The 17951-nt window shown below is 41.4% G+C and overlaps 1 protein-coding gene across 1 annotated transcript in view; it reads left to right on the top strand.

Moving 5' to 3' along the window:
* The window catches only part of LOC126204447 (cap-specific mRNA (nucleoside-2'-O-)-methyltransferase 1), a 286518-nt gene that overhangs the window by 71506 nt on the left and 197061 nt on the right, over nt 1-17951 (top strand). Inside the window, exon 8 of the mRNA XM_049938834.1 lies at nt 7661-7779. Within this exon, the coding sequence (XP_049794791.1) occupies nt 7661-7779 (119 nt within the window). The remainder of the gene's footprint in view (nt 1-7660; nt 7780-17951) is intronic.

Here is a 17951-nt window from a genome sequence, read left to right as displayed (position 1 = left end):
TTACAACATGATGTTCACAATGACCCAATTCTGGCGCTAATTATCTTGCAAGATGTTTTGCCAGTCTGTAGGTGGGTGAGCTGATTGCACTAACAATGGGCCTAAGAAGAACATGTTCCTTATGTGTCTTCGGCCGTCCGTAAGGCCTGGAAGGCCTGGTGGCGCGAGGCATTAATTTCTTCGCCACTTCATCCGCAGTGGCGGATAATTAGTGCTTGTAGGGAGGTGGGAGCAGTAGTTTTAAATGTGGCACTGGTCCCTCATGCCACCTAATGTCACTCGGTCCCACGGCAGCCTGGAACTGCTATGAATAGCCAAACTCACCTTCCACGCACATATCATTTCAACCCTCTCTGATTGCTGCCAGCAGCTGTAATCTTAGATAAATAAGTGGGAAATAGTGCCAGTCACAGCAGTCTGTAGTTTTACTCCTGATGACAATGATGGAGCTAGCCATTGAAAGTTCAGGAATTTTATTGGAATTGACATGGCTTGAAAACTGAGCAGATTTTATGCAGTCTTGCCACCACGAAAGGCTCTGAGGATATTTGTAGATTTAGAGAAAGCTGTTGACAGTGTTGACTGCATTACACTCACTGAAATTTGAAAGGCAGTAGGGTTGAAGTACATGGAGTGAAAGGCCGTTTACAGTTTATACAGAAACCAGACTGCAATTATAGGATTTGAAGTACATAAAAGGGAATCAGTAGTAAAGAAAGGAGTAAGACGGGGTTGTAGCGTATTTCCTATATTATTCAGTTTGTATGTTAAGCAACTAGTAAAGGAAACCAAGGAGAATTCGGAAGGTGAGTTAGGCTCAAGGAAAAGAAATAAAAAATTTTAAGTTTGCTGAGGACATTGTAGTTTTGTCAGAGACAGCAGAGAACGTGGAAGAGCAGTTGAATGGGATGGATAGTGTCTTGAATAGAGATTGCAATATGAAAATAATAAAAGTAAAAGAAGAATAATGGATTGCAGTTGAATTAAATCAAGCAGTGGTGAGGAAATTAGATTAGGAGATGAGATACTAAAAGGTGTAAATGAGTTTTGTTATTTAGACAGCATAATAACTGATGATGGCACAAGTACAGAAGACAGCTATAGCAAAAAAGCGTTTCTGAAAAATAGGAATTTTTTAATATCTGGTATAAAATAGAGTCTTTTCTGGAGGTATTTGTGTGGGGTATAGCCTTGTATGGGAGTGAAACAAGGACAATAAGTGGTTCAGATAAGAATAGCATAGAAGCTTTCAAAATGTTGTGCTATGGTACATTGTTGAAGATTAAATGGGTAAATCAAATAACAGATTAGGAGATAGTAAATCAAAATGGGGGAAAAAAGAAATTGACTAAAAGAATGGAACAGTTAGTTGTTATGAGGCATTACGGAACCATCAGTTTGGCAGTGGAAGGAAATGTGGGGAGTAAAAGCTGTAGAGGGAGATCGAGGCTTTAATACAGTAGGTAGCTTCAAATGGAAGTAGATTGCTGTAGTTATGCAGAAATGAAGAAGCTTGCGCAGGATAGATTAACATGGAGAGCCACATGAAACCACTCTTCAGACTGAAGGCAACAACATCTGATTATAAGTTTCAAAATCACTTAAAATGGCTGAAACAGTCTGCTTAATTTAATCATGGGTAAAAAGGAAACTGACAGTGTGATAGTCTTGATCACCTTAATGCGTGAAGATGAATAATAGTTTATGAGCATGGAAACTAAAGATTTCAGCCAATAGTACCTCAGTGGTACTTCAATTTCAGCTGGTTTTCTTCGGGTTGCGAGGATGTCGTCCCTACTTCCACAGTGGCATCAAGAAATTTGTTGTGTACATTACAGCATCTACATGTTCAACATGATTTTGGCAAAAAATAAAAACACCAGGGTGTAGCTATTCTTGGAAAACAGAGTGCACAGGAACAAAAACTAGAGACTTATTAACAGAAAAAGTCATACAAGGGGATAAAGCTATGGGGATGAAAAACACATTTTTGTGCACTATGTTATGGAATATAAATGACATAAGTCTTGTGAAAAGAAGGAGAAGAAGATGAAAATGAAGACTGGCTCATTAAGTGATGCAAACAATGTTGGCTCATACATCTCTCTCTCAACAATGGAGTTCACATGAAAGTAAATACACACGAAAACTGACACAAACAACACACTGACAGGCAAAGGTAGCAAAAGAGCTGACTGAAGGAGAAATTAATCAGGTAATAATAACAATAAAAATATATTAAAAAGGGGATACTACATAACATCAGTGTAGTCAAAATCTTATCTGAAAAACTGAAATTCTCAAAGATTGTAATCTCAGAAACTGTTGGGAATAATGTAGCTATCATTCATGACAGAGATTGCCTAAAAAACAGTTTGTTGATGTCACTAACGGAATAACAAGCTACCCATGTTCCAAAGTAATACATAAAAACATCCCACAATCACATTTGATTGGAAGCAGTTGAAACTGTATTTGACATGGAAACAAGTGAGTCCACTCTAAAACAAATCCAAAAAAATTATGAACTCTTGCTGGTAATTAGAATAGTGATAGAGTTACACTATTACACCACTTAGAAGAATCTCATTTACATACATACCCTTCAAGCCACTGTATAGTGCATGGTGGAGGATCATTTCCTTTCCTGTTCCACTCACAAATAGAATGAGGGAGAAACAACTGGCTAAATGCCTCGACATGAGCCCAGGTTTCTCTTAAAGTATCGTCATAGTCCTTACTTGAAACATATGTTGGCAGTGGTAGAATAATTCTGCAGTCAGCTTTAAATTTTTGGAATAATGCTTTCTGAAAAGTGTTAAGCTAATTGACTTTTATTCAGGAAGAGCCATTTTCAAATCTGAGTCTGGCTATCTTAGAGTTAAGTGTTTTTTATTTATTTATTTATTTATTTTTATTGAAATTTATTATGCAAAATGTTGGGGCAGATGATTTGAACTGTTGACTTCCCTGTCATCCTTTTCCTAGCTGAACTTAGGCTACATCTCTAGTCATCTCACTGTTACTGGGAAGTTGTACCTTAGTCTGCTTTCCTTCATTCAGCAAAATGTGCGTACACTATAGGAGAAACACTACATACAAATAAACAGAAGAAACAATGAAAATGCTAACATTGTGACAGTAGCTGGATGATGTAAGCATACTGAAGATACAAAAACTTATGTAACTTGATGTTACATTCGTACATCCTCAAGATGCAATAAAAAATTAATCAACGGAAAAGTATACAAATTACATTAATATAATAATGTTCACCTATTCTAAGATTGGTACTTGAATGAGGCATGATAGCTTTGTTACATACTTCCTTTATATGTCATATCACCAATATGATCATGGCAATCTAATGATGTGTTCCATCCAAAATGTCTCAAGTGAAGTGTTTATCAGCTGATGGCTTCTTATATGGTGACAAAACAGCAATTGTGCAGTACTCTTATTGATTGTCATTAGGTTTGTTGACATTTTCTATAATATTTAGACTCCTATCACATTATTTTAGTTAATGAATTTACATCTGTTGGCCCAAAGTAGTTGCATCATTTTTAGATCACCACGATATGTACAATATAGAAACCAATGTATAATAAAAAAAATTTGGCAACATGTTGGCACTTCACTGATTTTGTACCTTATATGCGAATAAAAAGTTGTAGTCTACGTTGCAGTTTCTGTTCTTTCTATCGGTGCTGACTGTTTTTGGTAATAAAACCATCATCTGAAGAAAATTAATTTACCCTGAGGATCTAGTCCTCAGAGCTGCTGTGTACTGTTAAAAGATAGCCATCACAACTTGCTGACTCTCTGGTGACTGTCAAACTGCAGCATTGTTTATTCTTGTATATTGAAACAACTCGGTTAGAATTAGTTGGCAATGCTGTCATACTGTTTAATGAAATAGTTACAACATTTCTGTATTGTACTGGATGGTACATGCAATCAAAAGTCATTGCAAAATGTCAGAATTACTCTCTCTGGTCAGACCCGTTATATGTGTTTCTGTTGGTAAAAATATAGCATTATAGACTCACTCAATAATTTATATTCACCCAGTTCATCTAGTTCTGCTGACACAGTTTTTTAATAATATTTCTGAGCAAGCTTTGTTGCTCTAGTAAGCTTTGTTGCTCTAGTGCATTTAGAAGGCATTGATAGGTGAATAATTACAAGTTGAAAATAAGAACAAAAGACAGAAATAAATGCTAATAAATACTTTCTCAAAACACTGCATACATTTCTCACATGGAGATATAGTTTCCACTGTACTCATTGCATATTTCTTCCCCTCTAAGTCACTAATAAAAGCACTTTTTCCAAATATCTTTTGACTGTTGGCCATATTTAGAATCTCACATCTACAAGAGGTCTTTGTCCACAGAAAACTACCATTCTTCCAGTTGAACTTTCACTTGCAAAAACATGGTAATATCTTTTTGATCAAGGTGAGGTCTGTATGGTGCTTGATAAAGAACTCTGAAATTGTAACTATTAAATATGTATCACAGTTTTTTAACCCATGTGCTGGGACATTTGGTACAAAAATCCATCTTGGCTGCACACTGCTGAAGAGGTGAGAGGAGGAGGAGAGTTGATTGTTGAACAAGAAACTGACTTCTTTTGTTTTTACTACACTTTCATTTTTTGCCAGCAAGTATGAATGTTTTACCTCACCTCACTGATTGCATTATTCAAATAATGGTAGTAGTAGTAGTAGTAGTAGTAGTAGTAGTATTTTCTATTTTATTACGCATTTTACCCGTGAAAATAATTGCTGGTGTGATGTAATTTTTCAGAAATCAGTGTTTAGTTGCTTGCTCATGTGACTGTGTTAACATCAAAGATTTTCATGAAAATTAAATAAAACTTGTTGGAAAGCACTTTGTTTCACATAATGTAATCCCTATCAACATAAAATATTCCCTTATTTTTACATTTCGGTGTGTTACAAATCGAAATGTATTATGCATGCATTGAAGACAATGAACCATCAGAGTGCCCAAAATCCACTATGACCAATGAAACTGTGAAGAAAATATCAGTTACTGGCCGTTGGAAGTATTTTAGCTCACTGACATTTCAAAGATCTCATCAGCCTGGGTCCTTCAAATTTTGCACGAAGAACAATGCTTTCTTCTCAGTTGAATCATAGGTGTTAACTACTGAAAAAGATACACATGATTGAACAGGCTTGTTATAATTGCAACTCCTGTGAGTTTCTTTGATGTTTTATACCACTAGATTAGTTGAGTGTTCATTATTATCCATCAGAGATGAAGTAGCAGTTGGAACAGTTGGTTACAAAAAGTGAAAATTCAACAAAGAAAGTGAAAATTCTGTTTTCAGGAAATGTCATGACTACTGTTTTGTGGCTTTCCCATGGTTCGGTGTTTACAGACTTTTTCCATGAGGGCAAAATTATTCAAAGAGTATTAAATTTCAGAACTAGACAAATTTAAGGCCATTATTCTGATTGAATGTTGTTCACATCTTCAAACGAAGGAACTTCTCTTCCCTCATGACAGTGCACCCTTGCACATATCTTGAATTGTTTCTGTATGACTTTTGAAGAAAAGTGCTTCTATAAATGCACTGTTTGATAATGGATTCCAGATGGGAATAAAAGGGAGGGGCTTACCAGTTCTGGCATATGCCTTATGTCCAAGGAAAAACTCATAAGAAACTTGGTCAGAAGCGGGAGATTGGAACCGTTCTCATTTATCTCTGGGACGTCATACTTCGTTGAAGATTTGTTCCTGCTAACAAATGAGTGGATGGCTGAAGACTTATATCAGATGATGAAATTGAAAATGGGACAGGTATTAAAAAGACTAAATGTATCGTTTTATATATTAATATATGTGTGTGTGTGTGTGGGGGGGGGGAATCTCTGAAGCATTTAGTTACTTTTTAGACTGTGAAATTTTTGAATATCTCTCATATGGTTTTCCATTAAAACAGATGGTTGCTTTTTGATTCTGTAGAAACTCTGAACAGAAAAATTGGTCTGTGTGTGTTAATACTTATTTATTTTATTTTGCGTATGGCAATACAGCGACTATATTTTATATAAGTACAACAATATGTAAATGAAATGTATAAAACAAAACAATGTGTAAATAGTACATGTGTAAAAAACAAGCAATAGCACAAAAGGATAAAGTACAAACACTCAAGACAAAATAACTACATGTTAAAAGCTTGGCAAGCCTGACTAGAAACTCATTCATATATTTAAAGCTCGATATCTAGATTGCACAGCCAATCCAAAGTAGAGGGTTTCACATATACAACCTCAGAGACAGGTCCAGCGTAATTTCTTAAGGGGCATTCCTCAATAATATGGCGGACGTTCTGTTCTGGTGCTCCACAGTCACATGCTGGTGAGCCACATAGACCCCACTTGTACTTATATGCATTGCATCTTGCATGGCCCGTTCTGATACGGTTTAATTTAGTCCAGGTACATCTCTTCAGGTCAAAGCCCGGTAATTCCAGAGTAAGATCTTGGATACCTTGTTTATTAATTCCAGAATCATTCCAAAAGTGCCGCCATTGCTCCTTGATGTCAGATTGATGTTCTTGTGTATTAACCCATATAGGCTTTCGTGACTTCAAGCGGGTCAATGGTATTTCGTTCAAAACGTCATGGATTGGTAGATTTTGTGGGTAATCTGAGTCATGAATTTTTGACCACTCTCTTGCTGCTGCTTATTGCCTTCTCAATTGTGGAGGTGGGATATTGCTAGGAGAATGCAGCCAAGGGACTGGGGTGGATTTAATAGTACCTGTTATTATCCTCATACACTCGTACAACTGGACGTCGATTTTCTTAGTATGAGTGCTCAAATGCCAGACAGCAGAGCAATATTCGGCAACAGGATATACCAGGGCTATTGCGGCAGTACGTAAGGTGGATGCTTGAGCTCCCCAAGTCGAGCCAGCCAATTTTGTCAGGATGTTGTTGTGACTCTTTAGCTTTTGGCTTATGTTTTCTAGATGTTTTTTGTAAGTCAGGGAGCGATCTAGTGTTATGCCAAGGTATTTGGGGTTGAAGTTGTGTTTGACTCTTTGTTCACAGAAGTTCACATTCAGTTCTTGTTGGGCCATTTTATTGTTCAAGTGGAAAACACACACCTTAGTCTTGGTTGGATTAGATCATAATCGCCATTTTTTATAGTAGGAATTCAAGGACTCCAGATCTTCTGTGAGTACGTTCGCTCCTTCCCCAAGTGTTTTAGTTTGTACAACTAAAACACTTGGGGAAGGAGCGAACATACTCACAGAAGATCTGGAGTCCTTGAATTCCTATTATAAATATTGTTAATATTGTTAATACTATGCTTTTACAAGGATTCTGTAGAAACTCTGAACAGAAAAATTTATCTACGTCTGTTAATACTATGCTTTTATCAGGAAACTTGAGATTTGCCATAATGATGACTGAACAGCTTCTCAATCTGATCTACTACAGTAATTAGTAGCATGGAAAATAATGTTGACCTTATCATTAGTTGCTTAGCCAATATTTTGGAGTCTAGTTCAAGCAAAACTGTACTGCATTGTATTATTTTTTTTGTAAGTTTAAGACCTGAGGGGCAAATTCTGCTTATAAATTTAATATGTATTTTAAATTTTGTAGGAGTTGGTGGCACTGATGGAAATGGTGACGTTTTTGATCCAAATAATATAGAGGCATTCACTGAGTTTGTACATGCACAGACTTCTGATTTGGGAGTTCATTTCATGATGGCAGATGGGGTAAGTGTCATATCTCATTTATGAATAAGCATGGCTGCATACATTAGTTTTATTCACAGGTTTTATGTAACATTTTAATTTCGAAGGCAAAAGGCGATCCCTTTTATCAGTTATTAAAATTTTTGTATTCAGGTATTATGAATGACTGTTAATTCACAAATGGACAATTTAACAGTAAAATAAGCATTTAGTCATACAGTACATAGGTGACTGTTTTTGACTTAATGGGATCAATTCTCTTATGTGAATATGAAGTACATAGTGATGTATTGCAGCTGACTGTGTAACTGGAAAAAGATATTTGTTTGCAACCATATAAGCATATGTATGACCCTTTGGGCAATGCTCTTATTAATAAAATAAGTAAACACAGTCACAGTTATCCAAATTATTTTCTTTTATGGCACTTTTGTAAAGCATACAGCTTAGTGATTGATGTGGTCTGTATTATGTAACATTCTACAGAATTATGAAACAAGTGAAGGGTACAAGGGAAAAAGGATCAAAATCCACTTTTTAATATTGTGCTGTAATTTAATTTGGAGTTAAAAATGCAGCAGATTAAGCATGGTAGACATACAGTGATTTTTTTAGAGGAATTCTCAAGACTTTTTTCTAACAGACACTTCATTTGAAATGAGTGCCATGTCATAGTGTCCTGTTTATTAAAAATGAAAAGTCAAGTCCTACATGTTTACAAACAAAACAATCTAGTCCACTTAATAGAACGTATTACATATACATAAGTGTTTGCCTTAGAAGTAAACAACATTTGTGGGATATTACATAAAAATGCCTATAAGAGACTGATGAAATTAATGTAATCTCTACACAAAATTACTCATTGTTGACTACATGTAATTTTGAAAAATAGACCTGTGCACTTTCAGAACAGAATTTCTTAAGGGATTGTAAGTCGTCATATTTTGCCTCAGAGAGAGGAATTAAGCTTGAAAATGATGGTTTTTTTTGTGCTTTCCAGTCTGCAAATGGCTTCCCCCCCCCCTCCCAACACTAAATAGGACTCCCAAGAGCCGTTGCAAGTGGTGCAACAATTGATAGGTCTAGAAGAAGTTCTGTCAACTGCCATTTCTTCTATTTGTCGTACCTTCATTGGTTATTTCTTTCTGTATTCTTTACCGAGAAGTGAAGGCTGTGATTTGAACTTGTCTTGGGAATATTCGATGACACAGAAGGCACTAGGTTTTACGCAGCATCTTTTGATGTGCTCATTCCAATCACTGTTGTTTCAGTGTGGGCTTTTTGATTTATTAAGCTCATATCTTCACCCCATTTCATGTAACTGTGCACTCTAACAGGAAAAGATTACTTTTATTCAAATCTGTTATATTGATGAACCATAGAGCGAATGAAGCAAATAAAGATAACTTTTATTCTGGCCGAGCAAGTATCACTAAAAATGTGGCAATGTTGAACTGAGAAAACAAGATGATAAAAGTGGAAGTCAAACAACAATGAGCAACTTCATCAGCTCCTGGAAGGAGAACATGCACATTAAACATGTAAAAAGATATGTGTCACTTGTAGTGTACATCATTAACACTAATATTATGCACTGAAACATTTTCCATGAAATCTATACCTATTGCCAATGTTCATGTTTTTGCCTAGCTTTAATTTTAACTCCATGTTTTCATTGACAGGAGACTTCAGTCTTCTCCTTATGTAAGTTTCTAGCCACTTAATTTCTTTATCTACTTCTTCTGCACTCCTGTTATAATTAAGTTTTCTTGCAGGAAGGGATTTCTTTTTTGCTTTGAATTTTTCACATTCAGAGTAAGTATCTGACCTGGGATACAAAAAAAAGGGGGGGGGGGAGCTCTGGAAATGCCTCTATGTACATTTGATGCACTATTTTGATGTTTAATTCTTCAGGTAGATAAATTTTAGATGTATCTTATTGTGAAGGTTATCATGAGAAGAACAGCCTTGAAGGGAACTTATATGTTTCATAACATTTTCAACGGCATCAGCTGACTCTTTATGGGTCAAATAGAATGAGAACCTCACCAGTCAGTAGGAGCATGGCCAGTAGTAGAAGGAGATTTCTTGATTGTTAACATATTCTGGTTTGTTATACCGAGCACACTGAGAAAGGTATTGTAACAGCCTAGAATTTCAGTAACTTGTCTTTCCATCTGTAAATACACTATGGGAACGGGATGCATGTAGAGGTATACTGAACAAACTGTCCCACAAATATCTGCACATAAATGTATATTTCCACAGTAGTTGTAAACGTGTACACAGGAAGAGACATAAATGCAAACTGTTAGAATAACATGGCGGTTCGAAAATGTCTGATCTCAGTCAAAGATCATGTTGTTCAGGGTCGATTTGACCTATTGACGCCACACAGACACCCCCCTCCCCGCAGTACGGAGTACCACAGGTGAATCATCTTGGCTGGAGACAGTGTGGGCATTGACGCAGTTGGTGGTTGTACGAGATGGTAGATGCACAACCAGGACTTCCACCTTGACCGGGGCAGGGTGTGGAGGTGGAACGACGGGAGGCAGGTCCACCTCGAAGTCGCTGAACCAGTGAGGTTGGACGATGCGGCGGTCAGCTCGTGAGCAGGCGGGCAGAATGGCGGGTGGCAGGATGTAGTTGTGGCAAGCCCGGATGCTAACTGAGCTGTCCAGCGAGATGAAGGCGCGTATTGTCATCGGGTCGCACTCACAAGGGAGGGTGAGGCTCTGCGCAACACTGAAGTGTAGCTGGTCGTTGGGTGGTGAGGTCGCGGTGTCTGTGAGTAAAATGAGAACTCGGTCGTCAAGAGTTACGATTGAAATGTCGTCCACATGGTGTGGGGGGTACGTTGCAGAGCAGGTTGACTACGGGAGAGGGTGTCTAAGTCGGTGAGGTAGCTGCGAAACCCACACACGGGGTAGAGGTTGACGTATCCGATAAACCTGCAAATGGTGTTGGATGAAAAAATCAGGATGGTGGCCCAAGGAGAAACGTTGTTGGACTCCATGGCGGGAGAGAGACTGGCAGGAGAGTCATTTGATGAATCTGACTGAGCTAGCAGGGGGGCGTCGGGGTCCACGAAAGCTGGTTTGAGTCGGTGTAACGAAACAGTTTGGGGAGAGTCTTTGACGATGATGTTGAAAGTTGTGTTGCTCCGCCGGAGGACTTTAAAGAGGCCGAGGTAAAGTGGTTGCAGAGGTTGTCGGATCGAATTGTCTCTCAGCATCACATGGGAGCAAGTGATGAGAGCGGTTGGCACGTGTTTGGCGGGGAGTGGCTGATAGGTGGGTGCAGGCTTGCATGTTTGAAGTGAGTGCGCATGCGACTTATGAAATCCGGGTAGGGGGGGGAAATCTTTGGGTACCTGAGGTTGGATGAGTTCCCCTGGTAGGACGGGGTTCTCCCCGAAAGCAAATTCTAAGATAATTCCCCGTAAGTCGGGCTTGATAGTTGAGTGGAGGCCGAGGAGCAATCATGGAAGGGCTTCGGACCAGAGGCAGTCGTTGCTTTGTGGGTGGTAGGTCGTGCTATGAATTTTATTTATGCCACAGATGTTACATAAAATTGTGAACAGGGAAGACTCAAACTGCCGACTCTGCTCGGTGGTGATGGTGGTCATACAACCGAACCTAGCAATCCATGAGTAGATGAAACCCTTGACCACGGTCTCAGCCATGATGTTAGGTAAAGGAACTGCCTCTACCCAGTGGGACATGCAGTCGATTGTGGATAGAATGTATCTGTGGCCCTCCAACGGTATGTACATGGAGAAATTGTCCTGGGTGAATGTCGAACCTGCACAGTTATGGGGAGGTGTGGGGGCTGATTTTGTTGCATTGACAGGGGATGCAGCTGCGTGCCCAGGTCTGACAGTCCCATTTTATATTTTTCCAAATTATACGCTCAGAGAATGGGCCATGTAGTTGCGCAGACGCCAGGGAGAGCGATGTTATGCAGCCCATCGAAGGCATGGCGGTGTAGGGGGGTGGGAGCAACTGGCGTAAGGTACTGGTAGAAGAGTCGCACCACATCTCACCCACAAAGCTGGGGAATTTAGCTTTGGTAAACACAAGGGAAGTTTGAGGGTCCACGAGGAGAGCTTGAGATTCCTCGTCGGACACTTGTAGGGCAGCCAGGTTGGATAAGTCTATGATGCGTGAAGTAGTATTGATCCACGAGAAAAAATCTGTGGCGATGTTGTCTGTGCCTTTGATGTAGCGAACATCGGTTGTGAATTTGGGAGACTAGATAAAAGTGGTGGAAATGCCGAGGGGTGGGTCCTCTGAGGGGTTGCAGAAAGCGGCTGCGAGTGGTTTGTGAGCCATGAGGATGAAGAACAAATGACACTCCATGTTGGGGCAGAAGTGTTTTACGGCCTTGTAGATTGCTATTGAAAGCGGAGTATTTCTTCTGAACTGTTGATAGTTTTTTAGAGAAGAAATGAAGAGGGGAAACCGTGTATGCCTTGCGTTGCTGTAGTACCGCTCCCATCGCGATGTCACTGGTGTAGTACCGCTCCCATCGCGATGTCACTGGTGTCTGCAGTGATGAACAACTCGCCAAGGGGTTGGGGTGGGTGAGTGTCACGGCGTGAGCTAAAGAATTCTTCAGTGCATGGAAGGCCTCCAGCATAGGTGCAGTCCAGCGAACGGGTCTGAGTCCTGAAGTCAGTTTACCCGACAGCGAGTCTGTCAGTGGGGCTTGCACTGTGGCGGAAGAGGGCAGGTGACGGCGGTAGTAATTTATTGTGCCCAGGAAACATCGAAGTTCTTTGTAAGTAGCAGGGGGTGGCATTGTGTGATGGCCTGCAAGCGAGATTTGGGAGGCTGTGTTCTGTCGGTGGAGATGGTGTAACCAAAGAAAGTGACAGAAGGCTGGCACAATTGGATGCTGTTTGGAATTCAAGGTCTGGAGGACCATGGATAAATGATTTTTATGTTCCTCAGCCAACTTGCTGAAAATGAGTATGTCATCCAGGTATGCAAAGCAAAGCTCGAACTATCATAAGATGGAGTCAATGAATCGCTGCCACGTTTGCACCGCATTTTTCAGGCTGAATGGCATGAAGTTGTATTGGAACAAACCAAGCAGCATGATAACAGCTGTTTTAGGGATGTCTTCCAGCGCTACGGAAATCTGGTGGTAGGCACGTTTACAGTCAATAACACTGAAGATTGTAGTGCCCGATAACATATGAGTGAAATCATGTATGTTAGGCACAGGTTAATTGTCCATGACGGTATGACCGTTTAGACATCTGTAATGACCACACCTTCAGAAAGAACCGTCGTGTTTGAGGGCGAGGTGAATCGGTGAAGACCAATTGCTGTCTGACAGTTGCAGAATACCTGCCTCCAAAAGTTCGTTAATTTGCTGCCGGGGTGCGTGCAACTTAATAGGGTTGAGGCATCTATACCCGGGCCGCTGAAACATGTCACTTCAAGGTAACTCCTCAAGTGCCATAGAGTTGGTAGTATAACTAATAAACAAGTGAGGAACAGGAGGCGCTGCATCTTCTGAGCCAATAACAGCACTGAACAAAAGCCGGTTATGGCATCGACACTACCACGTTGCCGGCTTCCGTGTAAACATTGTATGTTTGTGCGCGAATGCATGCTGTTGTGTTGTGTTACCGCCTCGACTACAGTTTTTGTTTGTTAAACAGTGTCACCAAAACGATGTCGTTCACCAAGCGACAATCCGTTGCGTCATGGAGTGCCATTAAATAGTCTTTGCAATTGTTATGGAGGACACGTGAGTTTTATGAGCAAGAAAAAGAATTTCTTTCTGTTCATGGGCATGCGTTGATTCCTGCCGATAAGCCTCAATGAAAGAACATTTATAAGGAAAGGGGTGCTACTTCAAGACTGTGAAGTAAACAGTGTGGAAGAAAGCCCCTGTGGAAGAAACAGCATGTTTTTAAGTACTCCGGGCAAGAAAAAAAAAGCAGCCTCGTCCTGTTACAGATATTGATTCTTTCCAGTCCGATGCAATTCTTCAGCACATAAACGGATACTATAAAGGAAAGAATACCCCACAATAGCGAAGTTGCTAATTTCTTTAAAAGAAAGTGCACTTTTCTCAGGGGGAAAAAGTCTCTTAAGATGATATTAAAAAGTGTGAGCTTCCGTTTTAAAAAGTTAGATGGACGAAAACTGTTACTAGAAAAATCTCATGTCATTGCAGCTCATAACATTTTCTTACACAAAATTATAGGAAATGACATACGCTCAGTCATATGGTTAGACGAAACCTGGATCACCGCTGGAGATTCAGTTGAGAAATGCTGGACAGATGATACTCTGAATAGCAGCGGTCATCAGCCAACAGGAAGAGGATCAAGATTAATTGTGGCCCATGCAGGATCTTCAGATGGTTTTGTGCTTGAAGGACTTCTAGTTTCTCGAAGAAAAAAAAACCGGTGACTATCATGAGGATATGGACCACCCACGGTTTCTACAGTGGTTTAAAAATTTGTTGCTACAGTTTAGTGTTCCGACAGTTTTTGTGATGGACAATGCACCATACCATTCCGTGATTTTAGATAAAACTCTGACCACTAGTGACCGTAAAGAGACTATGGTGCAGTGGTTGCAGGCGAGAGACATTGCTGCGGACATGAGCATGACAAAGCTGCTGTTATACTCACTCATTAAACAAAATAAGCCTGTAACGTCTAAATACGTGTAGATGAAATTGCAAGCAAACAGGGTCACTTGGTAATGAGGCTACTGCCTTATCACTGTCATTTTAATCCAATTGAATTGGTTTGGAGAGAAGTCAAGGCATACATTGGGGGTAACAACAAGACTTTTACTATAACAGAAGTGGAAAGACTGCTACGTGAAGGTCTTGCTACTGTAGGCGCTACCTCATGAAGGAAAAAAAAGTAGACCATGTTGCTAAACTGATAAGAGAAGCACAGGCTATAGATGGCATTATAAATGAAAATGAACAATTAATGATTTCTCTTGATGATGACGATGATGATGACGAAGACAATGGTTTTGGCACCGATTGCATTGATAGTGAAGGAGAACTGCATAGAAATACGCCACTGACATCGTAAATTGGTGAGTGCAAATGTATACAGAATTCCTCTCTGCAATCGGGTAGGCTATGCATGTTTTGCTTTATTTCTTTCTATGAGTGTGGATAGCGTGTTATTTGGTATGCTTAGATTTACATTATTATATGACGTTTTACATGCAGCTATTACTGTAACTTTTCATAGATATTGTCATTAACTTCGAGTGTTTTTATTTCCCGGTTTCAATATTATCAAACGCTTAGTCTCTGTCGTCATTCTCTCCATTGTTAGAAAAACGTACTTTGTTGCACTTACATATAAACGTTGATTGTAGCTTACATTTACAAAATGTACTTCGGAGTTGTGGGCATGTGAGGTGGCAGCTATTGCAACCTCGCAATCTCAGTGTAGCCAACCACACGCGAACTGTCAAGTGACGTGTTTCACTGGCCCAAGTGTAACCTTGTGCCTAATAGGAGGCCAAGAAGTGGTAACTAACTTGTATGTCATTCCATCAGTGATGGAAACTGAGAACTGCACATGAGACTGATCATTGTCTTGACATGAAGTTTTAGGACGAGTAGGGTGCGATGAGGCATAGCCGTTAGTGCGAGTGGGAAAAGGCTGCCCGAAAGTCACATGCCTAGTACATGAGCGCAGCGTGCGCTTGTGTGAAGAGGGCGGCTACGTGCGCAGTGCAGAGCGGGTTGGAACGTACGAGGAATGTCTGCTGTTGACCTTGGACTTGGTAACCAGTGTGGACAAGAGCGGCGTTGGCGTCGCGCATGGAGCAGCGATGGCCGCCGAGTAACGTGACTGGCGCATGAGAGAGGGGGAATGTTTATTAACACGTGGGATGGCTGCTTGCATAGTGTGCATGGTTGCGTCGTGTGCGCGACTGTCATTAGATGCACTGTTTGAAACCCAAGGCACTGAATGTGGAGAGTGAGTCGGGGTGCGGAGTCTGCTGGACACGAATCATCACAAGCGTTTAATGCGTTTGGACTAACCTAATGAGTGTCCGAGCTGGTGTTGGCCGAAGAAGCTCAATTAAGTGGCGGAACTGTGGACTGCATTTTTAGCAGCGAGTTACGAGCTGCGATGAGCTCGTTGTAGGTGTGTGCGATGTGTTGTTTTGGCTTGTTGTTGTCCCAGCGGAGTTGTGCCATCAAGTCATATTTTGACAGTAGATTAGTTACACAGGTCAGTGTCGCCCGCAAGGGTGGAGCACTCGCGTACTAACTCACATGTTGCGGGGAACATAAGTGCGGGAGCACAGTATCTGAGTATTAGTGGGATGGTGTAGCACTGAGCCCTGAACTATGTTAGGAGAGAGTTTGTAATGGGACAAAAAATCCATACCGAGAAGAGGTTCATCAATGTCGGCAACATAGGAAGTCCACGGAAAACACAGAGAATGAGATAGGTCCACCGTAACTTTGACAGAGCCTGAGGTTTATAATGTTGATGCATTGACAGCTCATAGAAGTGACCTCGTCGGTGAAAAGACGGGGGGAGCCATCAATGTAGGTATGATAGACATGTCAGCACCAGTGTCAACTAGGAAAGTAATCTGTAACAAAATGTCAGTCACATACAAACGACTGCTCAGCAGGGTGGACGAGTGGACACAGTGCAATGTATGAGGACACCCATGAGGTTCCTTGCAGGACTTGGCGTCTTTTAAGTCCTGCGGTCGGCGTTTGGGTGCTGGCAAGGTAACCGCCCTTCTTGGCATTATTGCCAAAAATCTTGTGGTACCAGCAGTACGGATGAGCTGAGTGTGGTGGTGGTGGTGGTGGTGGTGGTGGTAGTGGTGACTGTGGCAGCAGAGGAGGCCTGTCCTCATCAATTTGTTCTGGCATGTATACCGGCACATATGGTGCGTGGCCGATCCTGGAGTGCACGGACAGTGGAGAGAGCGAGCGGATGCTGCCAGGCGATGTTGAAGATGCGGAGGCGGAGCGAGCCCAGCCTCTGCCAGTGGACGTCCGGTAAGCAGGAGTAGTGAGCTGGCTGGCGTTGTTGTAGCAATGAGTACAGTTTGCCGGTGATGTGGAAAAGAGAGCCAATTGATTTGAAGGAGTGCGGTAGCAGGTGGATCTGTAGGTCAGCAGGCAGCTTGGCAGACCACACCGCCCACAGAGTGGCGTCCAGCATGGTATGTTCACTCACAAGTAACTGAAAGTGGCGCCAGATGTGTGATGGGGTTCGGTCCCCCAGGTGTTCCTCGTACAAGATCTTGATGATTAAATCTTGTGGTGAGCAGGCAAGTTGTTCTTCTTCGCGAACTGTTATTTTGGTGGAGGCTATGGCGAGAGGAGTAGATCACAAGTTAAGTCTGAATTGTCATGGAAGTGCATGACGCAACACAGGAGTTTAGAGTTGTCATCGGACATGTGATACAGCTCGAAAAGATGCTTAACAAGCTCAAACCGTGACACTGGGTTGTCCTTGTGTAAAGGTGGCAGCTTTGGCAGACGACTTGAAGGTGGGGACGAAGGCGGCTTCGGTGTGTCTTGGAAAACCGTCTGGTCCGTGATGGGAGAGGCTATACAGCAGGCTGGCATGGTAGGCGCCTGTGTGTTTCTGGTGAAAACGTCCATAGCAACTGCGGGTTGCATTGTCCTTGATGTGTCGCGAAAACACCATGCGGCTGACACGGTCGGTACCGTCGGAATGGGTGGTTGCGTGATAGGTGTTGGGGTCCTGTAAACTGGGCCATAGGCTACAGGCACTCAGGCACTGATTTGAATTGACCCACCTCGGAAATAATGCAGGCCAGCATGGCTGACACAGGCGGTGCTGTAGGAGAGGCGGGCGGCTAAGCGGCCGGAACCGGGGCCCCCTGCGGGTGCAAGGGGGGTGGGGGCGGTGGCAGGAGGGTGTGGGTTGGTAACTCGTATGACAAAAGTTTGAATTCACTGCGCACGTTGAAGACATGCCCCATGAGGTCGGACTATAAATGACCAGTGGAACTTGCAGAAAGTCACTTCGGTGTGGTAAGACACCATTAAAAGGTGAAACACCGAATGTTGCACTTGAACTGATGTGGTCAAAAACTTGAGCGGCCAGACTGGGGGTGAGTATGGAGAATTGTGTGCACTAAAATGTCCTATATTAGTTTGCAAATGAGGCAAAACTGGAC

The sequence above is a fragment of the Schistocerca nitens genome, chromosome 9 (assembly GCF_023898315.1).
Source record: "Schistocerca nitens isolate TAMUIC-IGC-003100 chromosome 9, iqSchNite1.1, whole genome shotgun sequence".
Lineage (NCBI taxonomy): Eukaryota > Metazoa > Arthropoda > Insecta > Orthoptera > Acrididae > Schistocerca > Schistocerca nitens.
The sequence above is the reverse complement of the archived record's forward strand: the minus strand, read 5'-3'. Positions and strand labels throughout refer to the sequence as shown.